At 43.2% G+C, this 23126-nt stretch overlaps 1 protein-coding gene across 1 annotated transcript; it reads right to left on the bottom strand.

Annotated features, from left to right (window-relative positions):
- Nucleotides 1–2576: 2576 nt before the first annotated feature.
- Nucleotides 2577–5552, bottom strand: LOC121562386 (mRNA decay activator protein ZFP36L1). The gene is made up of 2 exons (XM_041874680.2): nucleotides 5410–5552; nucleotides 2577–5035 (listed from the first exon to the last, which is right to left on the bottom strand). Exons 1-2 carry the CDS (start codon nucleotides 5461–5463, stop codon nucleotides 3887–3889), a joined length of 1203 nt encoding a protein of 400 aa, XP_041730614.1. The 5' UTR covers nucleotides 5464–5552; the 3' UTR covers nucleotides 2577–3886.
- Between the last annotated feature and the right edge of the window lie 17574 nt (nucleotides 5553–23126).

The raw sequence follows: 23126 nt of genomic DNA, 5'->3' as shown, positions 1-23126 counted from the left end.
CAGGAAGCCTTGATAATTACTTAGTTGTGGGTGTTCAGGTTTTATTGACGGTTCCAAAATGGCAGCATCCATGGAAATGTTGCTTGAATCTGAAAGGAATGGAAAATGGAAAATGATGAAATCAACGAATGGAACGAAACAAGCAAAAGTTGTAGTGGAAGACAAGGATCTGTCCAATACTGCATTTCTTGTTGGACTGCGTTTTCTGGACAAGGAGGTTCATTTGGAAGATCCCATTTGTGCTATTGAAGACGGTGAAGAGAGCAGTGGGAAAGATTAATTAAATCAAGGTGACTAGAAGAGGCCTTGTTTTGGTTAATTGTGTAGATGAAGAACCGAAGAAGTGTGCACTGGATCTGGCAAAATTGCCCACGTCGGAAGTAACATGTATTATATATGAAGTGTTGTTAGATCTAGATGTCGAGTACCTTATTCAGAAAATCCCAGGAGTGGTCAGTGCACCTGACCCGTATGGTAAAAGGAAGGAAGGAGAAAAGCCTATCGATACTGTTGTTTGAGGAGACTCTACCTGCACAGTGTGGGAATTGCAAAAGATATGGCCACATGTAAAATGTTTGCAGATGGGAGAAGTATGTTATTGAAGAATATGTGTGAATGGAAAATATTGCATATGTGGTAAGGATAATACTCCAGACTTTTTTGAGTGCTTTGTTAGGGTGAAAGAGGTCGAGGTGTCAAGGATCAGAGCTGTACAGCAGATATCCTATGTGGAGGCGGTGAAGAGAGTTGAAGGGATAAGAGGCCACAGTGCTGAAGAAGATATGGCGGTGGATGCACCACAACCAGTTGCAAATGTTTTAAGTCAATTAAATGATCTGGATACACTCATTGTGAAGAATGTGGATTTTGTAGCATTTATAGCCACAGTTATTAATTGTACTGTACAAGTGTCTAAGAAGTCCAATAAGCAGGACATCATTATAACTGCAGCTGAGACATTTTTGGGGCTCCCAAGACTTCACGGAAAAAGCACTGGAAGGACTACTGTCACCAAGAAAATGTCCCTCACAGGATCCTTCTGAGCCTGTGTAAGGACCTGATTAGAATGTTGGATTTTAACAGAGGAGCATTTCTTTTTGATAGTTTGTATGATTCTTTTTTACCCCTAATTATTTTGTTTTTGGGATCTTTATTATCCTCCCGCACAGTAGGTGGCGGAATGCACATCCAATTGTTGCTAATGCCATTTTACTGCTAATGCAGTTCTAATTATTTCTCCATGGTTCTGACTTTACCTGCTCGTTGCGCATTGGCTTGTATCAGTCACTTCGCTCGACAATCCGGGCACTACTTCTATGACGATTGACGACGACCATTCAAACATTAATGCATTTTTGACACCAGCTGCTTTTGAGGTTATTAGCCATAATTGTGCAATTCTAAATACTATTTAGTCAGGGGGCCCCCTCGAATGATGAATACAGAGTCTTAATATTTTACAATTATGACTTGAATAAACGTATCAATGTCAGTTTAAGTCACTAATGAAGAATCGCTTAACAATGCAAATCTTATTTATTACCAAAGGTAAATGCTTTATTATCTTCACCACTAGAGGGCAGCACCTCTGCAATAAACCAGGGGATTGTAGTACAAGTAAGTTGCACTTCAGCATAAACCTCATATACGCTAACATCCCTTTGAAAATGTCATAATACTATAAGAACTATTGGTAACTACATCACTTCCACAGTTAGCCATATGCAAATAGATCAAAGGATTATCACAGAACGTGAATACATGTATGGATATGTCTAGGTCTATATATTTATAATGCATATTATCACAAAGTGTATTGGTGAAAGTAGTGCATAAGAATCCTCTTATGGATTACAGTTGGGATATTTTGCATTGGTTTTTCAGTCAGTCTCTTGGATGTCTCCAAAGCTTTGCTTATAACTCTCGGATGAACATGCACACACACCTCCTGGTAAACAGTTGGGACATTCAACTGAAAGACTCTACACCCCTCCCCCTTCTCATAGTCCCCAATAAATCTGCTCCCTGGACCTATGACTCCTCAATGGACTTGCAAATCGCCCTCCCCTGCTTCAGCCCATTTCCATGGGCTAGCATTAGCATACAGATGTTAGTAAGAAAGAGAGAGCAATCTCACAAAGGGCTGCACTCCGAGGAGAGCCCCATGCCTTTTCATGTCTTGCAGTAACCCCCTCCACCCCAACTTTTCAATATAATGGCCAATCACTATTGTCTGGGATTATTCAGCAGTGTGCTAGCACCAGAATGCCAGAACAAACCCAAACAATAAACACACAAAACCCAACTTCTGTTCCCTTCTGTATTTGTTTGTCCAAATAAAATAAAATGTTTGTATCATGTTCTCATTTTGTGCAGAGACAAATTCTTGTTCAATTTTCATCACAAACATTTGATCCTACTATTTTTCCTCTTAGAAAGCATAGGCCTAAAGAATTATAAAACAAGTTATTGTCTGTTATCACTTTTTCTAAAATGAGTAATAATATCACTGTATTGTATAACAGTGATGGGATGAAGTGCAGTGTGCCTCTAAGTATAACAAGTCAGTGAGACAGTGATTTCCAAAAGTTTTATTTTGAACCAAACAGGTAAAAATATATTAAGATAGAAACCGGGATTCATATCCCATGGAATGTAAACAATACACTTAAATTATATAGAAACCAACATAATATAAAACCGACACTATCATTTTTGCTTTGAAAAACAAAATAAATATGTTTTAATTTAACAAATGCAAAGCCTTGTTTGTTTTTCCACCACAGTTAAGGCTAAAAGTAAAGACAATCGCAGTCCTTTCTTGCTGAAGATGAGCTACAAAATAAACTCTTGGCTCACAAAATGCAAGTTCATTATAAGATAAAATACACACAATAATTCATGCCACTTTGACTAATAACAGATGGTGTGCAAGAGACCAAGATGTTGATGTAACCCATATTACTCATACATTGTGGCAACATTGTTTGCCTATTTTATTACCTCACATAACACCACAAATCATGTTTTAATATGATGTAAACAGTCACAAAATTGTGTATGAGAATCCTGTCTCACTGAGTAAGCAAAACTGGATGAATGTTTCAGGGGCTTTGAAACTTGAACTTGAATGTTGAAACGCTGAACCAAAACGAAATGCTGAAATGCACTTGTTGGGTTAGAACATATGAAAGACCTAACACATTCTCTGTAGTATCTTATTATTACCAGTGAGGGCAATACGTGTATTTACTGATTGAACAAGGTAACTTGTAACACAAGTATTGCCTTCATGGGCATAATGACATGGTGGTGGACATGGTCCTGGCAGTGTCTACACTCAAGCAATTCAAAGTTCTAAAGCTACATTATAGCTCAAACAAAGCGAATAGTAAAGCATATTCTTCTGCATCATATACAAATGCATAACACAATCATAAACAAACGGCAAAACATACAAAATAAATACATCTCCAAAAATCCCTATGGTTAGACTACCTGATAATACTGTCAATTATTTGCCTTTACTAAAGGCTACATTTTGTTTACAGTAGGCCTAGCTACATTTTGGGATACATTTCAACATTTACAAGACAAGATATTATGTTCAGCTTTGGTTACACACTAAAGGGTAAGGCTATAAGGAGATAGGTTTGTCCTTATACCATATCCCAAAAATATAATTACTGACCATGTTTTTTTCCCCGAAATGGGTACAGAAAATTCCTCAACAGAACTCTCTCAGCAAAGGCACCCATAGTAGCTAAAACGTGTATACAACAGTATACATTGACGTCATGATATTTAAAAAATATATGTTGCCTAGCTTCACAACATTGAGCAAGAATTCCTCTGCTTGGATGAGAATGCAATGTGCAGTTAAAGTTTAGTCATCTGAGACAGAGAGGCGGCTAAAGATGGGGAGACGTCTGCCCTCAAGACCAGGGGACTCACAACCACTCAGGCTACTGGAGCTGGTGTAGCCTTCCTGGTCGGAGAGAGAGTCCGGTGAAGCACACCGCTGCATGGCAGGTAGGCCGGTGAATGAGAAGGCATTGCGGTGAGAGTTCTGTGCAGCTGACTTTTGCACACCGACAGTTTGGCACTTAGAGTCAGTGATGGCATAAAAGTGAGGGTTGTTGTTAATCTGATCGTTTTCGAAGTCAGATGAGAATGGATAGTTGTGCTTCAGTGTAGCAGGTTCTGGAAACAATGGGGACAGCAGTTCTGGGCTACCTGTGGAGGGCGGGGATGATACCGAGGAAGCCCTGGAGAACAGCATGGGCTCTGGAACCGGTTGGAATCCGGTCAGCGCTTGGGGAGAGGAGAAGCCAGCGAAACTGATGCTGTGACGTAGCAGCTGTGGGCGTTCTCTCATCTTCTGTCGCTGAGGTGGCACTCCGCCATCCGGCCCGAGCTGCTCGTCCGCATTATGGATGAAGTGACAGCGCGCGCCATAGGGGCAGAAGCCAATGGTGTGGAACGTGCGGCAAGGCTCGGTTTTGTACTTCGGGTGCCTGCTCAAGCCACGCTGCTCATCCATGCCATGGGCAAACTGACACTTGGCTCCGTATTTGCAGGTGCCACTCTCCTCATAAGTGCGGCACATTTCGGTTTTGTACCGGGTGGAGATGGGAGGGGAGGGGGCGAGTGACTTTGGAGATGACAGGGAGCTGGTGCTGATACTTAGGCCAGGTGGGGGCATCAGAGGAGGGGTGGTGGGGAGCTGCTGCTCGCTGGACCCGAGGCTGCCAACATGGGCCTCTATCATGCTGACCGAACGGTCCACACGGAATGGGATGTGATTGAGAGAGGAGCGGGGCAACTGTTGCTGGTGTTTCAGGCTCCACTGCTGGTTAGCAGTGTTAGTAAAGGCCCAGTAGGCTGGCTCGCCGATTGGGTCCACACTGCCGCTGTTGAACTTTGAGTTGGGCAGGGTGACTGGGCATAGTGAGTGTCTGCGCTGAAATCCCACAACGCGCTGCATCTGCGTGGTGGCTGGTGCGCCATCTGGCATGTCCAGACCACATAAATTCTATCACACAAGAGAGGAATAAAGTCACATTCCAAGACCGGGGATTCAAACCATGGTCAAGCTAATAAAATGTCAATATATGCTGAACCAAATAAACAGTAAACTGCTAGCAAACACATTAGCCCATGTCAAGTTCCAAAAATTGGCTATAGTGCGCTTGGTTTGGCAAGGAATAAACGACAGATGGAAACCGTTACGCACGTGAATCAGAATGTTTGAAGCCTTTTCTTTTGATAAACTTTGATAAAAAGGCACACATACAAATCCAAGTTTAAATGATTAAATGTTATATTTGATAGTGTATTATTTACCATATAAAATCAAAAGTATAACGTGCTATATAGCCTGATGAACATTTAAAAACGTATTCTTACCTTGCAGAACTCGTCCTCCAGTTCCAAAAACGGCGTTAGGAAGTCGGATGGCATTGTGCTGATGCCTCAGGCAGGTTATCCCACTTCACAGTAGGGTGTGTTCTGTGTTGGTGCAGGAATACGCTTTAATCAAGCACTTCTGAAGTTTCTCAGCCATCTGTTGGAATCCCAATAAATAGTTGAGGAGCCTAGCTCCACCCACATTTTGGTGACAAGGCGTGTCTTACGTGGAGGGGATGCCTTTTGAGTTGTAGTAGTAGGCTTCTCTCCCCCGATTCCCTTTGATATTCTCATGCTGAAACAAATATGTGGAAGTTCATATACAAAACTTTAACATATAGGCCTCCTAAAGCCTATACCTCGTAGTTTAAATATAACTCCAAACAGTCACAGATTAACACTAGGGGTCTATTAGTGGGATTAGTTATGTTGGTCTAAATATTTGTCTAATTACATTTACATTTGAGTCATTTAGCAGACGCTCTTATCCAGAGCAACTTACAGGAGCAATTAGGGTTAAGTGCCTTGCTCAAAGGCACATCGACAGATTTTTCACCTAGTCGGCTCGGGGATTAGAACCAGCGACCTTTCGGTTACTGGCACAACGCTCTTAACCACTAAGCTACCTGCCGCCCCAATTGGCATATTAAATGGACTATATATGCCAATTATGAATTCATTATATGCCACTCTCTTGTGGTTGTAAGTCATGGGAAAGTGAAGCGTCATTATAATTGCACTCATTTTCTTTTATATTTAATTGCACTCATTTGTTTGTTTTTATTGGATATGGCTGCTGCAGCATGGTCTAATATAATATGGGGATGTATTTTGTGGCATGTTTGGCATGTCAAAGGCCCAGATTTGGATATGAAACCATGTCTGCAGGAGAGAGGAAATCTACAATGCCCTTCAACTATGATGTTATTTCAGGTATTCAGTTGTAAATGATACCTTAACACAAGCACAAACCACAACAAGTTCACCACCCTTAAATCAAAGGTCCTGCTGTCAATATGTATTATGTATACGTCTCCTGAGTGGCGCAGTGGTCTAAGGCACTGCATCGCAGTGCTAACTGTGCCACTAGATCCTGGTTCGAATCCAGGCTCTGTCGTTAGCCGGCCGTGACCGGGAGACTCATGGGCGGCGCACAATTGGCCCAGCGTCGTCCATGGTAGGGGAGGGAATGGCCGGCAGGGATGTAGCTCAGTTAAAAGAGCATGGCGTTTGCAACGCCAGGGTTGTGGGTTCGATTCCCACGGGGGGCCAGTATATAAAAAAAAAATGTATTCAGTAACTGTAAGTCGCTCTGGATAAGAGCGTCTGCTAAATGACATAAATGTAAAATGTATTGCATTTTGAGTAAAGTGGGGAGGGGTGGGGTGGGGGAGAGGAAGCAGTTGAACTTTTGGGATTTTTGGACATAAGGTGATGGGAGTACTGTTTTGAATGTTTACAGGAAAGTAGAGGGCAGATGACACACACACATTCACATGTCTGGCAGATAACAGAGGTGGTTATATGAAATGCAACATGCTCCATAACTAACCCTGCTGATTGACTACATGCTATAGGCTTATGTGCTCTTTTTCTAAACCTTATGCACAGAACAGAACACATTCTACCAGAGACCTTGGAGAAAAGTACAACTAGATAGGTTTATTATGTTCACAGTGGGTGCGAGAGCATACTCAAACATTTGGAAGATAGTGTAGGCAAATCCAAGAAGGGCAAATGCTTTCAAAGGATGGGAAAAGCTTCCAAACCCCAACACTTTGAACTGAAACTTAATTTATTTGGCGTTTAGTTCACTACAGATGTAGGATCTTAATTTGATCACCCTGTTCCTGCAATGCAGGAGTCGCATTTATACTTGTACTGTACTTGAGGTTTAAAAGGCCACTTTGAAATTTCAGACTTGATTCTTCCTTACAAAATGTTTTATCAAACCCTACAAAAATATTCATTAATTCAAATCCACATAATTTCCTGTTGCTGCAGGATTATTTTTCCTGCTCTAGCAAACTGGCTCAAATTAAGATCCTACATCTGTATGTCTCCTGATCTGTCTATGCATGAATGTAGGCCTCGTTCTGACTCTTTCCCTCCCTACCTGACATTTGGTGATGCGGACCAAAAACAACCCTAAAACCTACATCATTGTCCGTAGTGCCTGGGTAAACACTCTGTAAACATTTATGTAGAAACTTTCAGTCAACAGAAAGCACTGTCCCTTTAAACCACTATGATTCCTTGTCATCAACGGTAGAGTCAACACTTACCATTCTGTAAGAACGGAGATAGGGCCCAGCAAACAGTCTACTATCCCGGGATGACACTTGTTGTTTTGAAGCAGATAAGGAGGAGGGTTGTTTAATTAGGGCATGAAAAGACAAGCAACTGAAACCAGGGTTGCTGTTTGTCGAGTCACTGTGTCAGTAAACCAGATTAAAGTCTACCTACACAATGACAAGAGACAGTGTCAATTGTCTTTAGTGACAACAGTGAGAACAAACTCACTATACTGCCGGGTGACAGTATATTGCTGTTTTAGGGACTGTCTCATGCAGGAGTCTGATTCATAGTAATAGAGGCTCATTTTAAATGCTCTTTTATAGCTTTATCTCATGTTGGTATCTGTCTATTAGACTTTGTGCATTCTACCACTCTCCTGACACAGTTTATTTTATCACATGTTGTTTTTTGTGAGGCTGTGGAGGTGGAGGGAAAGATGGAGGGGCCTCCACAGCCATAGCCTCTGACAAAGAGAGAGAAGAGACAGGGATGGCCCAACTCCGAAAAGAGACTATTATCAGGGCACAATCAATGTCCTCCCGGAGGCATGGTATGGTTCCACCAATTATACTTGAGCGATGGTGCTCACTGGGGTAACAATGGGATTATGCAGATGCCGGCCTGGGCCTTCTCCATCTGATTGGCCCTGCTGTATGTGAGCCATACCAGAAGGCCTCTATCACAGATTCCTGTGCATGGATCTATAGTGGTGGATGGAGGGAAAGGGCCTTGTTAATGATTAGACAATCAGGTCACAATGGCAGAGCCATCACACAAGAGGGGGTGTAATGGCTGTTATAGTAAGCATCACACAAATGTCTCGCATTTGCTTTTGAACCTCAATGGGTATGTCGCAGCTTCTTTATGGTGTCTGACTCCTAGGACCTTTTTTTGTCTTCGTAAAGCAGCCCACCGATGCATCTCCGAGCTGCTATACAATAGGCATAGTCTAATTCAAAGCCGCAGCAACATTTTGCCAGTTAAATGTTGTTTTCTCTACAAATTATTTATGACTTTTATGACCACAATGACTGTTTCATGAGAATTACAGTGTGGGCACGGTTAAATAACTGTGATGCTCAATGGTTTCCCTACAGCATTTGTGGTCAGTTGCTGTAAAAGTCTGGTGTTAGCCCTTATCTGCCTATAATAATCATGACTGGTAGATGTATTGTTTTTCTTGCAGGAAGGAATGACTTAGTAACTGATTCCGTTGTGCGGTGGCTGTTACATAATCCATGATAACTGCCTGGCTATCAGGGCTGAGAGAGGTAAACGGTAGCAGTGAGGTTTTGGTCCTGACCAGGCCCCACTCCCCACAGGAGAGGAAAACAAGTGAGCAAAGCCTGATGGGTAGTTTTTATACAGGCAATACAGTTAACTGATTCTGTGAATTGATGTTCAAATTTTAGCGGTTGCGGGCGACGGAGAACAGTCGCATTGCAAAAGGGAAACTGTTGGAACTATAAATAAAATGTTTAGGGAGAGACGTATGTCGTCTTGCCATGCTGCTTCTCATTACACATAATCTTAATGTTTTGATTTTGTAATTTAAAACATATTTAAATAACATCACTGTATAATGATAATGAAGAAATAGTTAAAGTAGCTCATAAATTGTCATTACATGATTATCCCAAGCCATAATGGCACTAGCATTACTAGCTAGCTTTCTTGTTGTTACAAAGGGAAGCCTTTTGCTGCTTCTGTTTGAGATTCACAGAGCCTATGTTGGAGCTCCAAACCCCGCCCCCACAGCCTTCACCCCCCAAACGATCCGGGCCTGCCCTCATTGTGCGACCCTCACAAGAGGCCCTTTGTTGTGGCCCTACATATGCCAGGCCAGAAATATGCTCTGCGGCTCAGATAAACATGGCCTGGCTGTAAACACTTCTGGAGCTCTGGAGGGCCAGGTAGGATGGGGAAGGAGGACCATGCCAGGGCCCAGATGCAGGCAGGCCGAGGGATAGCTCACCTTCTCAGCACAGTCAATAGCTACAGGAACAGACATATATACCTGTAGGGTGAGGGCTCTTTCCTGTGTGTAAAGTCCTCAGAGTCTTGTCCCTGTCTGTGTTTTTCTGGGGGACAGGGCAACGTGAGGTTCCCACAGACATCCGCTCAGGGACAAACAAGCCCCTCATTTTAACGCGGGGCTACAGTTTCACAGCAAACATTTGTACATTCACACACAGGTGAAGGATTAGATCATACAAACAACGTCAACAGAGCGGCAACATTGTAAAACAGCCTCACATTGCTGCAGGTTCCCTATTTAACACATAGACCGACAGGAACTTCCCTTGCATTGACTTCCCTGTCTGGGTACTTATTCGGTTCTGTGTACATACATAAGTGTGTTTGTTTTCTGGATGCACTAGGGTTGGTATGATACACGTTACATTTGAAAGGGAAACCAATGGCAACATTGAGGTTAGGTCAGAGAGAGCATCAGGTGGTACGTTAAATGTCTTGTTAGGGTATGAATAAGAACTTAAATCCTTTAATGTCAGAGAGATACCCCTGTCTACTGCATGTGTCGATGTTACATTTTAAGCTTAGCCAATATGGGTTAGTATATGTCCCAACATGTTGACTTTGAGAAGACCCAAACAAACCAGTGATAAACTTGAGAGTTGGGAGAGTATTTCTGCAACACAAGTTATGTATTACTCCCTCTACTGGTATTGATAACCACTTATCAATATCATCTTATGTGTGCCAAGCATCCCTTTAGATGGAAGCCTCCATTAAATTATTGGATGTAATAAGTGTATGAGACTCAGAATGGCAAGTCCCTGTTAGGAAGACACTGCATTAGGTAAAAATGCACCAACCCAAAACAATACGGAGATATTGGTAAGGGAGTAGGGGTTTGCATGACACCTCACATATGCAAATTATTAGGCAATAGATGGGCCACACTGACAATTTAGCTTAGCACACGCTTCCTGAGCCTTCCCTACCTGGCCTTTCTCATGGATTCTGTGTCAATTAGAGCATTTCCATATGCAGGTGGACTTGAATGAATGTGAATGGCTCTGTTTGCATAGGTAGTGCCTATTGTTGTCGCCCAGTGTCTGTATGTGGTCCCAGTAGGGATCACAGAAGGCTATCTCACTCTATGGACTGTGATGTAAGCATGTTCCTATTTGCTATTTCACAGCAATGCGTAACAGTTAAATTGTGAAAGAATTAGTGTTATCCCTACACTGCAAAATAAACTTGTACAAGTATTTCCTGGCTCAATAGCCTAGAATTAAGCAACACATGTTACTACATTATTGTAAATTAAAGTTTAAAAAAATTACTAAACATACAAATAGTTTATTTTGCGGTTTCAGATGGTGGTCGTCCTCGAATCAGTGTTTTAATGGTGTGTTAAAAATGACAAAGGCACTGAACTTTGATGATCAGCAAATGGGGTGACAATCATGTGCCAATGGTAGGTGTGAGCAAGTCATCATGCTACCCATTGCTTCACATTTCTATTCAAAGTCCTGCGCTTTGTGGCATGTTGTCAATTTGAAATCTGCCCTCTGGATACATGAAAAATGTTTTACTGATGTGCATAAATCAGGTCTGTCTATCCCTTTTATATATACAGTGGGGAGAACAAGTATTTGATACACTGCCGATTTTGCAGGTTTTCCTACTTACAAAGCATGTAGAGGTCTGTACTTTTTTATCATAGGTACACTTCAACTGTGAGAGACGGAATCTAAAACAAAAATCCAGAAAATCACATTGTATGATTTTTAAGTAATTAATTTGCATTTTATTGCAAGACATAAGTGTTTGAAACATCAGAAAAGCAGAACTTAATATTTGGTACAGAAACCTTTGTTTGCAATTACAGAGATCATACGTTTCCTGTAAGTCTTGACCAGGTTTGCACACACAGCAGCAGGGATTTTGACCCACTCCTCCATACAGACCTTCTCCAGATCCTTCAGGTTTCAGGGCTGTCGCTGGGCAATACGGACTTTCAGCTCCCTCCAAAGATTTTCTATTTGGTTCAGGTCTGGAGACTGGCTAGGCCACTCCAGGACCTTGAGATGCTTCTTACGGAGCCACTCCTTAGTTGCCCTGGCTGTGTGTTTCGGGTCGTTGTCATGCTGGAAGACCCAGCCACGACCCATTTTCAATGCTCTTACTGAGGGAAGGAGGTTGTTGGCCAAGATCTCGCGATACATGGCCCCATCTATCCTCCCCTCAATACGGTGCAGTCGTCCTGTCCCCTTTGCAGAAAAGCATCCCCAAAGAATGATGTTTCCACCTCCATGCTTCATGGTTGGGATGGTGTTCTTTGGGTTGTACTCATCCTTCTTCTTCCTCCAAACACGGCGAGTGGAGTTTAGACCAAAAAGCTCTATTTTTGTCTCATCAGACCACATGACCTTCTCCCATTCCTCCTCTGGATCATTCAGATGGTCATTGGCAAACTTCAGACGGGCCTGGACATGCGCTGGCTTGAGCATGGGGACCTTGCGTGCGCTGCAGGATTTTAATCCATGACGGTGTAGTGTGTTACTAATGGTTTTCTTTGAGACTGTGGTCCCAGCTCTCTTCAGGTCATTGACCAGGTCCTGCCGTGTAGTTCTGGGCTGATCCCTCACCTTCCTCATGATCATTGATGCCCACGAGGTGAGATCTTGCATGGAGCCCCAGACCGAGGGTGATTGACCGTCATCTTGAACTTCTTCCATTTTCTAATAATTGCGCCAACAGTTGTTGCCTTCTCACCAAGCTGCTTGCCTATTGTCCTGTAGCCCATCCCAGCCTTGTGCAGGTCTACAATTTTATCCCTGATGTCCTTACACAGCTCTCTGGTCTTGGCCATTGTGGAGAGGTTGGAGTCTGTTTGATTGAGTGTGTGGACAGGTGTCTTTTATACAGGTAACGAGTTCAAACAGGTGCAGTTAATACAGGTAATGAGTGGAGAACAGGAGGGCTTCTTAAAAAAAACTAACAGGTCTGTGAGAGCCGGAATTCTTACTGGTTGGTAGGTGATAAAACATGTTGGTCTGTAATACCAACATGTTTCAAGCAGACCACCATAGTCCCCGTGCCCAAGAACTCTAAGATAACCTGCCTAAATGACTACCGACCCGTAGCACTGACGTCTGTAGCCATGAAGTGCTTTGAAAGACTGGTCATGGCTCACATCAACAGCATAATCCCAGAAACCCTAGACCCACTCCAATTTGCATACCGCCCCAACAGATCCACAGATGATGCAATCTCTATCGCACTCCACACTGCCCTTTCCCACCTGGACAAGAGGAACACCTACGTGAGAATGCTATTCATTGACTACAGCTCAGCATTCAACACCATAGTGCCCTCTAAGCTCATCACTAAGCTAAGGATCCTGGGACTAAACACCTCCCTCTGCAACTGGATCCTGGACTTCCTGACGGGCCGCCCCCCAGGTGGTAAGGGTAGGTAACAACACATCTGCCACACTGATCCTCAACACGGGGGCCCCTCAGGGTGCGTGCTCAGTCCCCTCCTGTACTCTCTGTTCACCCATGACTGCATGGCCAGGCACGACTCCAACACCATCATTAAGTTTGCCGACGACACAACAGTGGTAGGCCTGATCACCGACAACGATGAGACAGCCTATAGGGAGGAGGTCAGAGATCTGGCCGTGTGGTGCCAGGACAACAACCTCTCCCTCAACGTGACCAAGACAAAGGAGATGATTGTGGACTACAGGAAAAAAAAAGAGGACTGAGCACGCCCCCATTCTCATCGACGGGCTGTAGTGGAACAGGTTGAGAGCTTCAAGTTCCTTGGTGTCCACATCACCAACGAACTATCATGGTCCAAACACACCAAGACAGTCGTGAAGAGGGCACGACAAAGCCTATTCCCCCTCAGGAGACTAAAAAGATTTGGCATGGGTCCTCAGATCCTCAAAAAATTCTACAGCTGCACCATCGAGAGCATCCTGACTGGTTGCATCACCGCCTGGTATGGCAACTGCTTGGCCTCTGACCGCAAGGCACTACAGAGGGTAGTGCGTACGGCCCAGTACATCACTGGGGCAAAGCTCCCTGCCATCCAGGACCTCTATACCAGGCGGTGTCAGAGGAAGGCCCTCAAAATTGTCAAAGACTCCAGCCACCCTAGTCATAGACTGTTCTCTCTGCTACCGCACGGCAAGCGGTACCGGAGTGCCAAGTCTAGGTCCAAAAGACTTCTCAACAGCTTCTACCCCCAAGCCATAAGACTCCTGAACAGCTAATCATGGCTACCCGGACTATTTGCACTGCCCCCCACCCCATCCTTTTTACGCTGCTGCTACTCTGTTAAGTATTTATGCATAGTCACTTTAACTCTACCCACATGTACATATTACCTCAACTACCTCAACTAGCCGGTGCCCCCGCACATTGACTCTGCAACGGTACCCCCCTGTATATATAGCCTCCCTACTGTCACTTTATTTTACTGTATATATAGCCTCCCTACTGTCACTTTATTTTACTTCTGCTCTTTTTTTCTCAACACTTTTTTGTTGTTGTTGTTTTATTCTTACTTTTTTTGTTTAAAATAAATGCACTGTTGGTTAAGGGCTGTAAGTAAGCATTTCACTGCAATGTCTGCACCTGTTGTATTCGGCGCATGTGACCAATAAAATTTGATTTGATTTGATTTGATTTGATCAAATACTTATGTCATGCAATAAAATGCAAATTAATTACTTAAAAATCATACAATGTGATTTTCTGGATTTTTGTTTTAGATTCTGTCTCTCACAGTTGAAGTGTACCTATGATAAAAATTACAGACCTCTACATGCTTTGTAAGTAGGAAAACCTGCAAAATCGGCAGTGTATCAAATACTTGTTCTCCCCACTGTATATATTTTTACACATTTATAACTGGCTCAATGGATTTATTAAATTGTCCACTCAGTCTTAGAACTGTGTCAAACTTTTCACACCACAAACATACAGCAGGTTGACGTTTATTGTCATGAGACTGAGTGATTTCCCCTTAGATAGGCCAGCTACAAAGTCAAAATTGGCTATATTGTAAAAATTCATGAAAACAAAAATGTGCTTTTTGGTCTTAATTTAAGATTAGACTTAGGCATTATGGTTAGCAGTGTGGTTAAGGTTAGGTTTAAAATCTGATTTTATGACTTTGTGACTGTGCCAGCTATTGACCGCTCTGCAGAGCTGCCTCCAGAAAATGATTCACGATGAAAAACACTCACCTGAAAACATACACTGACCTCCTCTGGCTTTTATTATACAACTCTACCCTCTTCCATCTCTCTCTCCCTTTTCTCATCTGTTCACCAGGCCTTGTTTCATGGTTCCCCAGATTCTTTACTTTCAGCCCCCCTTCTTACACTCCACTTCCTAAAGTGTTTTCCAAAACCCCCTCCCCCACATCAGGAAAAATAACAGCCTTTTCTTGGTAAGGGAAGTCCCTCCCCACACAGTAGCTCTAGCGTCCCCTATTTCCAGTAAAAGTGTGACAAGGCACTGTGGAATGTGTTTGGACAAGAGCCGAAGAGGCGGCTGGACACACACACACACGCACACACGCACACATGCAAACACACACACCCTACATACTGCTTTCGCAGAAGAGTATAGACACCAAAGTGCCACCCCCTCATCCCCTCTCTTCTCTTTCCCGCCAGACCCTTTCCCGATTCCAGGAAACAGCTCCAGCCTTGCTGGATATAGTTTGTGGGTCCTCCCTGCCATATGCTGCCAACTGCTGCCTGCTGTGATGCAACACTGCTGACCATGGAGGACCGAGACGACTCTGGTTGGTTTACAATGTGCTTGTTAAGGTGGTGGAATTGCAGATTTGATTGAATAAAAACAATATTTTTAAATAAGCAATTGCTTTCCCTATGTCTGCATTATTGAGACAAACAGTTGACTATGCAGGATTTTTTGGCTGACAATTCTGTAACATCAAAGTTAGCAATGGAAACGCGCTCTGTAAACAACGACACAAGGGAAATGCAAGACATCAGCCACACGATTGGCAATTGTATTATTTATTCATGCCCCTAAACCAGCAAATGTCCATCTGCACAGGGACCTTAGTTCAAACCTCCAAGCAATTGCTTTCCACAACTGGTGTACTTTAGTTGAGGCACTCTGTGCTCGCGCCATTATTGACGACTGATGCTGTCTGGAGCACACACAAGGACGCACACAGAGTCTGGTTCCCTGGGTGTGAGAATCAGTGAGGTGTAGTTTGGTGTTAAAGGAAACCAGTCTTCTTCTCCTGAGCAGCTGTTGCTGTTATTTTAACGGGGGCCTGTCTCTGTCTGCGCCAGTCTGCGCTTTCATCGCCCTCAGCTGTTGATAGCACGTTCCCTTTCCTGTTAAGGCCCCAAGGTGACAGGTCAAGTTTGATGGCCATGCAATGTGCTTTTGGGAGTTGGACACTGTGACTTCAGAGTCATATTGTAGACTGCCCACATGTCGCAAATGAGACAGATTTCAGTTAGCCTTTTAACACCATTGAGGATTTGTTATGATGTTGATAAAGGTTACTCAGTATTCTATTTGGCTGTTATACATTCATGAACAGATGCAAGAGTAGTACAGCATAATTTGGGTCTGACTATTTGGGACATAGCAATGACTGTAAGTAAAATATAGAAAGAAAACAGAATAAGATACAACTTGCTGTCAGAGCAGTCCCCTGTGGTTTCGAAGTGACTGTGTTGCAGCAGTGGCAGTTATGAATCTTCTAGAACTACTGGAGGAAACGCCTCATCTCAGGAACAGTGCACATCTAAAATAGCAGGTGGGAGTGTTTGACTGTGTCCCCTAGAGCAGGGGTTCTTAAACTTTTTCAGCTTGATACCCAAATGAGAAATTTACCGTCTCCCGTGACTCAAATTGTCCTCCATTGACCCAAATTAAGAAGACATAGTGTGTGATTATAGATGGACTCTAATAACTCGCGACCCACCTCTAACATGCCCAGGGCCCACTTTGGGTCCCGACCCTTAGTGTAAGAAACCCTGCCCTAAAGAGATGCTGTTCTTTACCTTTGGATGATGTCTGAACACAGGCTACAGACCATGTGAGTATTTAGTTAGTGTAACTGTAGGCATTTAGTTGAAGAACACTAACAAGCCAACCATAACTGTCAAAATGATGGAGTAGTGAACATTCATCATATTCACCCTAAATTACATTGATATATATGCATTGTTGTATTGTTATATTGTATGTGAATTCCCGACCCTTTTTCCCTGTGTGCAAAGCATGAATCGTTTATGTAGTTAGGCTGGTTAGGCTGATCCAGCATTCCAGAGCATTGTTCTTCTTCCAATCTATTGTTCTTACTCTGTTTTCGTCATACTAATCTTTCATGCCTCCCCTTGTCCACACAGCGCCTTACTAGAAAGTGGGTTTAACATATGTGAACGATGAAACCGAATAGTACTGAATAACTGAATAATACTGAATTCCTTTTAATATTACATTCGGAAAGTTTAGAGAAAACTCAATCATCATTCATATACAAAATAGAACATTTGACGGTCTTGAAGACTTGTTTCGTCTTCAAGTCGGACAAGTCAGTCAAGGCCTAAGTGCATGAGAGGGGACATGGTTGAAAGTTATAAATTGAGGGGATTTTACTCCTGGATATGGAGGCTTTATTATTATCCTATATGAAACTAATGAGAGTGCACCTGGACATATTACATTATCAAAGTACTTTATGAAAACAAACAGTATCTGCACTGTTGATATTATTTTCTCTGGCTTCAGCCGAGGTGACTTCATATTTGGTTTAAAATATAACCTCCAATATGTATTTTCTTTGAAAGTCCCCGGCCGCCTGGCCCATTGCTTGGTACTTGTTCCGAATGTTTGGAATGTCAACATTACAACCAAAGTTAGAAAACACTGGATAAAACGTGTGGGGTTAGTAAACGCAGGATCTCGACATGTGCCAGACATTTACTCTAAATAGCTGTCCTTTTAAACGCTGTTTATAACCCCCCCCCCCAGGTGGGGTTGGGAATATATTTGACTTTGGGCCTCTCTCTTTCTCTCCTAGAAGCCTGTGTGTGCAGGCAGCGCTAGCTGAGGCCAAGGTCAACATATGCCCTCATAGCCTTCACTGGTCCTGCCCTATAGGGCTCTGAAGGGGGCCGTACAGTGAAAAGTCAACACAGGCCTTTTTACTGTTAATGTTGTCATTACTGTCCCAAAGCGGAGGGGTAGGGGGGCACCTCGTAACTCAACACCAGTTGCAGTGCAGGGACTTTAAAGTAGGGTGGTGTGAGCTCAGCACTTAAGATTAATAGGCTAGTAAAATGATGGAGCGCCTGGCTGTGGGGTAGTTTGTGAGGATGAGTGGTTTGGGGTGTATAGGGGATGGTAGTCTGTACAGTCACACGTGCCTCCTGTCAGCAGGTCCCCAGCCACAAGCACCTGGTGACATAATTGCTGGGTGGTAGACTGGGGGCAAGACCGGGGTGGTGGTGCGGTATCAGGGCTGGAGCACTGATCTGGTCTGGTTGCTCCGGTTCACCCCCATGGCAGCCCAGACACACACACAGACATGCAGACAAACATGGCATTCTTTCAGAAAACACAAGCACTTCTGTCCTTTTCGCAATTTTCTCAGATTGTGTGAATGACGATTTATAACCTGGCTTTGTGGACACGTTGAGAGTCGACATACTGGTAGGAGTAGCGTTTTACACAAACACATACACTACCGGTCAAAAGTTTTAGAACACCTACTCATTCGAGGGTTTTTCTTTATTTTTACTATTTTCTACATTGTAGAATAATAGTGAGGACATCAAAACTATGAAATAACACATATGGAATCATGTAGTAACCAAAGAAGGGTTAAACAAATCAAAATATATTTTTATATTTGAGATTCTTCAAATAGCCACTCTTTGCCTTGATGACAGCTTTGCACACTCTTGGCATTCTCTCAACCAGCTTCATGAGGTAGTCACCTGGAATGCATTTCAATTAACAGGTCTTAAAAGTTAATTTGTGGAATTTCTTTCCTTCTTAATGCGTTTGAGCCAATCCGTTGTGTTGTGACAAGGAAGGGTGGGTATACAGAAGATAGTAAAAGACCAAGTCCATATTATGGCAAGAACAGCTCAAATACGCAGATATAAATGACAGTCCATCATTACTTTAATACATGAAGGTCAATCAATACAGAACATTTCAAGAACTTTGAAAGTTTCCTCAAGTGCAGTCTCAAAAACCATCAAGTGCTATAATGAAACTGGCTCTCATGAGGACCACCACAGGAATGGAAGACCTGCTGCAGAGGACAAGTTCATTAGAGTTACCAGCCTCAGAAATTGCAGCCCAAAAAAATGCTTCACAGAGTTCAAGTAACAGATACATCTCAACATCAACTGTTCAGAGGAGACTGTGTGAATCAGGCCTTCATGGTCAAATTGCTGCAAAGAAACCACTGCTAAAGGACACCAATAAGAAGAAGAGACTTGCTTGGGCCAAGAAACACGAGCAATGGACATTAGACCGGTGGAAAGTTGTCCTTTGGTCTGGAGTCCAAATTGGAGATTTATGGTTCCAACCACCCAAAAAAATGCTTCACAGAGTTCAAGTAACAGATACATCGCAACATCAACTGTTCAGAGGAGACTGTGTGAATCAGGCCTTCATGGTTGAATTGCTGCAAAGAAACCACTGCTAAAGGACACCAATAAGAAGAAGAGACTTGCTTGGGCCAAGAAACACGAGCAATGGACATTAGACCGGTGGAAATTTGTCCTTTGGTCTGGAGTCCAAATTTGAGATTTATAGTTCCAACCGCCGTGTCTTTGTGAGACGCGGTGTGGGTGAACGGATGATCTCCGCATGTGTATTTCCCACCGTAAAGCATGGAGGAGGAGGTGTTATGGTGTGGGGGTGCTTTGCTGGTGACACTGTCTGTGATTTATTTAGAATTCAAGGCACACTTAACCAGCATGGCTACCACAGCATTCTGCAGCAATACGCCATCCCATCTGGTTTGGGCTTAGTGGGACTATCACATGTTTTTCAACAGGACAATGATCCAACACACCTCCAGGCTGTGTAAGAATATTTTACCAAGAAGGAAAGTGATGGAGTGCTGCATCAGATTACCTGGCCTCCACAATCCCCCGACCTCAACCAAATTGAGATGGTTTGGGATGAGTCGGAACGAAGAGTGAAGGAAAAGCAGCCAACAAGTGCTCAGCATATGTGGGAACTCCTTCAAGACTGTTGGAAAAGCATTCCAGGTGAAGCTGGTTGAGAGAATGCCAAGAATGTGCAAAGCTGTCATCAAGGCAAAGGGTGGCTATTTGAAGAATCTCAAATATAAAGTATATTTTGATTTGTTTAACACTTTTTTGGTTGCTACATGATTCCATATGTGTTATTTCATAGTTTTGATGTCTTCACTATTATTCTACAATGTAGAAAATACTAAAAAATTAAGAAAAGCCCTTGAATGAGTAGGTGTTCTAAAACTTTTGACCGGTAGTGTACATGCAAATAGAGAAAAGTTTAAGGCACAAAGATACACACACACACACACACACATACACGCACACACACACACACACACACACACACACACACACACACACACACACACACACACACAGTCTAGTACAACTAATCTTGTGGGGGCACACAATTCAGTCCAATTCAAAATCCTATTTTCCCTAACCCCTAACCCTAAACCTAACCCGTATCCTCACTCGTATCCTTACCCTTACCCTAACCCTAACCCTAACCTTAACCTTAACCTTAACCTTAACCTTAACCTTAACCCTAACCCTAACCCTAACCCTAAACCAAAAACCTAACCTTAACCCTAACCCTAGCTTCTAACCCTAACCCTAAAACTAACCCTAGTTCTTAACCGTAACAGTAAATCTAATTCTAACCCTAAACCCCCTAGAAATAGCATTTGACCTTGTGGGGACTAACAAAATGTCCCCAGTTGGTCAAATCTATGTTCGTTTACCATGCTTGTGGGGACTTCTGGTCCACACACACACACACACACACACACACACACACACACACACACACACACACACACACACACACACACACACACACACACACACACACACACACACACACACACACACACACACACACACACACACACACACACACACACACACACATGCTCTCTGTTGTCTAATGACATATTACCATTAACCTGTCATCTTCTGAATTGTGCCGTCTGGATGTGGTGGCATGTTGGAGTAGAGGGGTTACAGAGTGTGTAGGCTTGTAGTGCTGATAACGGGTTCCCCTCTATGCCCACTTCCATTCGCTCAAATTGATAACCACTGTGCAAGATGTTGTGGTTAACCCAGCCGTAACGGGTGATACCTCGGGGCTAACGGCTCCAACCACTGTCAGTTAGCTCTACAACAACATCGCTGCGAGTGGTTAACCTCTATGTTTGTGTACACTAGAGAGGGTTGAACACATCAAAGTCAAGTCACATAAGCTGTTTGAGGTGATTCCAAATTAACATAAAGATGTCCTGTTACAACTACTCATAACATAATCATTTATTTTGATCAGACACACAGGATAATTGTCTTTTGATGATATCTACAAAAAAGACTCACCAAACATTCTTAAAATATAATTATGCATGACAGAACAATGCTTGCCATAACAGAAACAGGCTTGAGATGTTTGAAACAGATAACAGGAATGAAGAAAATGGGACCAACACAAGGACAGTACAAAAGAGTGTAACTTCTAAACAGATAATTCGCTGAATGATTACTGTGGAAGGTGGCTGTGGATACATTGGCCTACTGAATGACGTCTGTTGTAGAGAGGAATACATCTGTCTCTTTCACAGCGGGAGCTGCAGCAAAGCATGGTTTTGTTCTGACACTCAACATGCCTCCAGCCAAGTTCACAGCCCTCATCCTAATCACGTTATGGTACGAGCCGCGTGATCTGGGTTCGACTCAGACCTTCCCTTCCCACAGTTGCCTAAGGAGATCTGCTTTTATTAGTGTCATGTTGCACCAACTTCCTCTATGTGCGGTCTGTGTGTAACTGCCTGTTAACTGTAGCGCGCCAAACTCAGCTCCCCCTCCTCACCTACCTCCGGAGTGGAGTGGACAGCTGTTGCCAGTTTTTGCGAGCTTTCCCAAGGCTGTCAGTAGACATGGGAGTCACTCCATGAGAAAAGGAGGGATAATCAATGTTAACACTGGGCATTGATAGGATTACAGTCTTCTATAAGAGGGGGTTTTAGAAACAGGGATTCCATTTGCAATTAGATGAGATATGAACAAGCTTTTGTCTGTGGTACAGAAAATAATATAATTGTATTTCTGGTACTAGAATATATTCTGGCATACAGTGAAGGGAAAAAAGTATTTGATCCCGTGCTGATTTTGTACGTTTGCCCACTGACAAAGAAATTATCAGTCTATAATTTTAATGGTAGGTTTATTTGAACAGTGAGAGACAGAATAACAACAAAAAAATCCAGAAAAACGCATGTCAAAAATGTTATAAATGTATTTGCATTTTAATGAGGGAAATAATTATTTGACCCCCTCTCAATCATAGAGGCTCCCAGGTGTCTTTTATACAGGTAACGAGCTGAGATTAGGAGCACACTCTTAAAGGGAGTGCTCCTAATCTCAGCTTGTTACCTGTATAAAAGACATCTGTCCACAGAAGCAATCAATCAATCAATCAGATTCCAAACTCTCCACCATGGCCAAGACCAAAGAGCTCTCCAAGGATGTCAGGGAAAAGATTGTAGACCTACTCAAGGCTGGAATGGGCTACAAGACCATCGCCAAGCAGCTTGGTGAGAAGGTGACAACAGTTGGTGCGATTATTCGCAAATGGAAGAAACACAAAAGAACTGTCAATCTCCCTCGGCCTGGGGCTCCATGCAAGATCTCACCTCGTGGAGTTGCAATGATCATGAGAATGGTGAGGAATCAGCCCAGAACTACACGGGAGGATCTTGTCAATGATCTCAAGGCAGCTGGGACCATAGTCACCCAGAAAACAATTGGTTACACTCTACGCCGTGAAGGACTGAAATCCTGCAGCGGACAACTTCACTGCATCAAAGGGATGATGGACGGGCCATGTACCATCAAATATTGGGTGAGAACCTCCTTCCCTCAGCCAGGGCATTGAAAATGGGTTGTGGATGGGTATTCCAGCATGACAATGACCCAAAACACACGGCCAAGGCAACAAAGGAGTGGCTCAAGAAGAAGCACATTAAGGTCCTGGAGTGGCCTAGCCAGTCTCCAGACCTTAATCCCATAGAAAATCTGTGGAGAGAGCTGAAGGTTCGAGTTACCAAACGTCAGCCTCGAAACCTTAATGACTTGGAGAATATCTGCAAAGAGGAGTGGG

Source organism: Coregonus clupeaformis, chromosome 5, assembly GCF_020615455.1.
Source record: "Coregonus clupeaformis isolate EN_2021a chromosome 5, ASM2061545v1, whole genome shotgun sequence".
Taxonomy (NCBI): Eukaryota; Metazoa; Chordata; class Actinopteri; order Salmoniformes; family Salmonidae; genus Coregonus; species Coregonus clupeaformis.
Note: the sequence above shows the minus strand (reverse complement) of the source record. Positions and strands in the feature narration are given on the sequence as shown.

Coding starts and splice junctions, on each gene's coding strand:
- LOC121562386 (XM_041874680.2), bottom strand. CDS start 5,463: ATGCCATCCGACTTCCTAACGCCGTTTTTGGAACTGGAGGACGAGTTC. Junction 5,036..5,409: donor TGGAGGACGAGTTCTGCAAG/GTAAGAATACGT, acceptor CTTGTGTGATAG/AATTTATGTGGTCTGGACAT.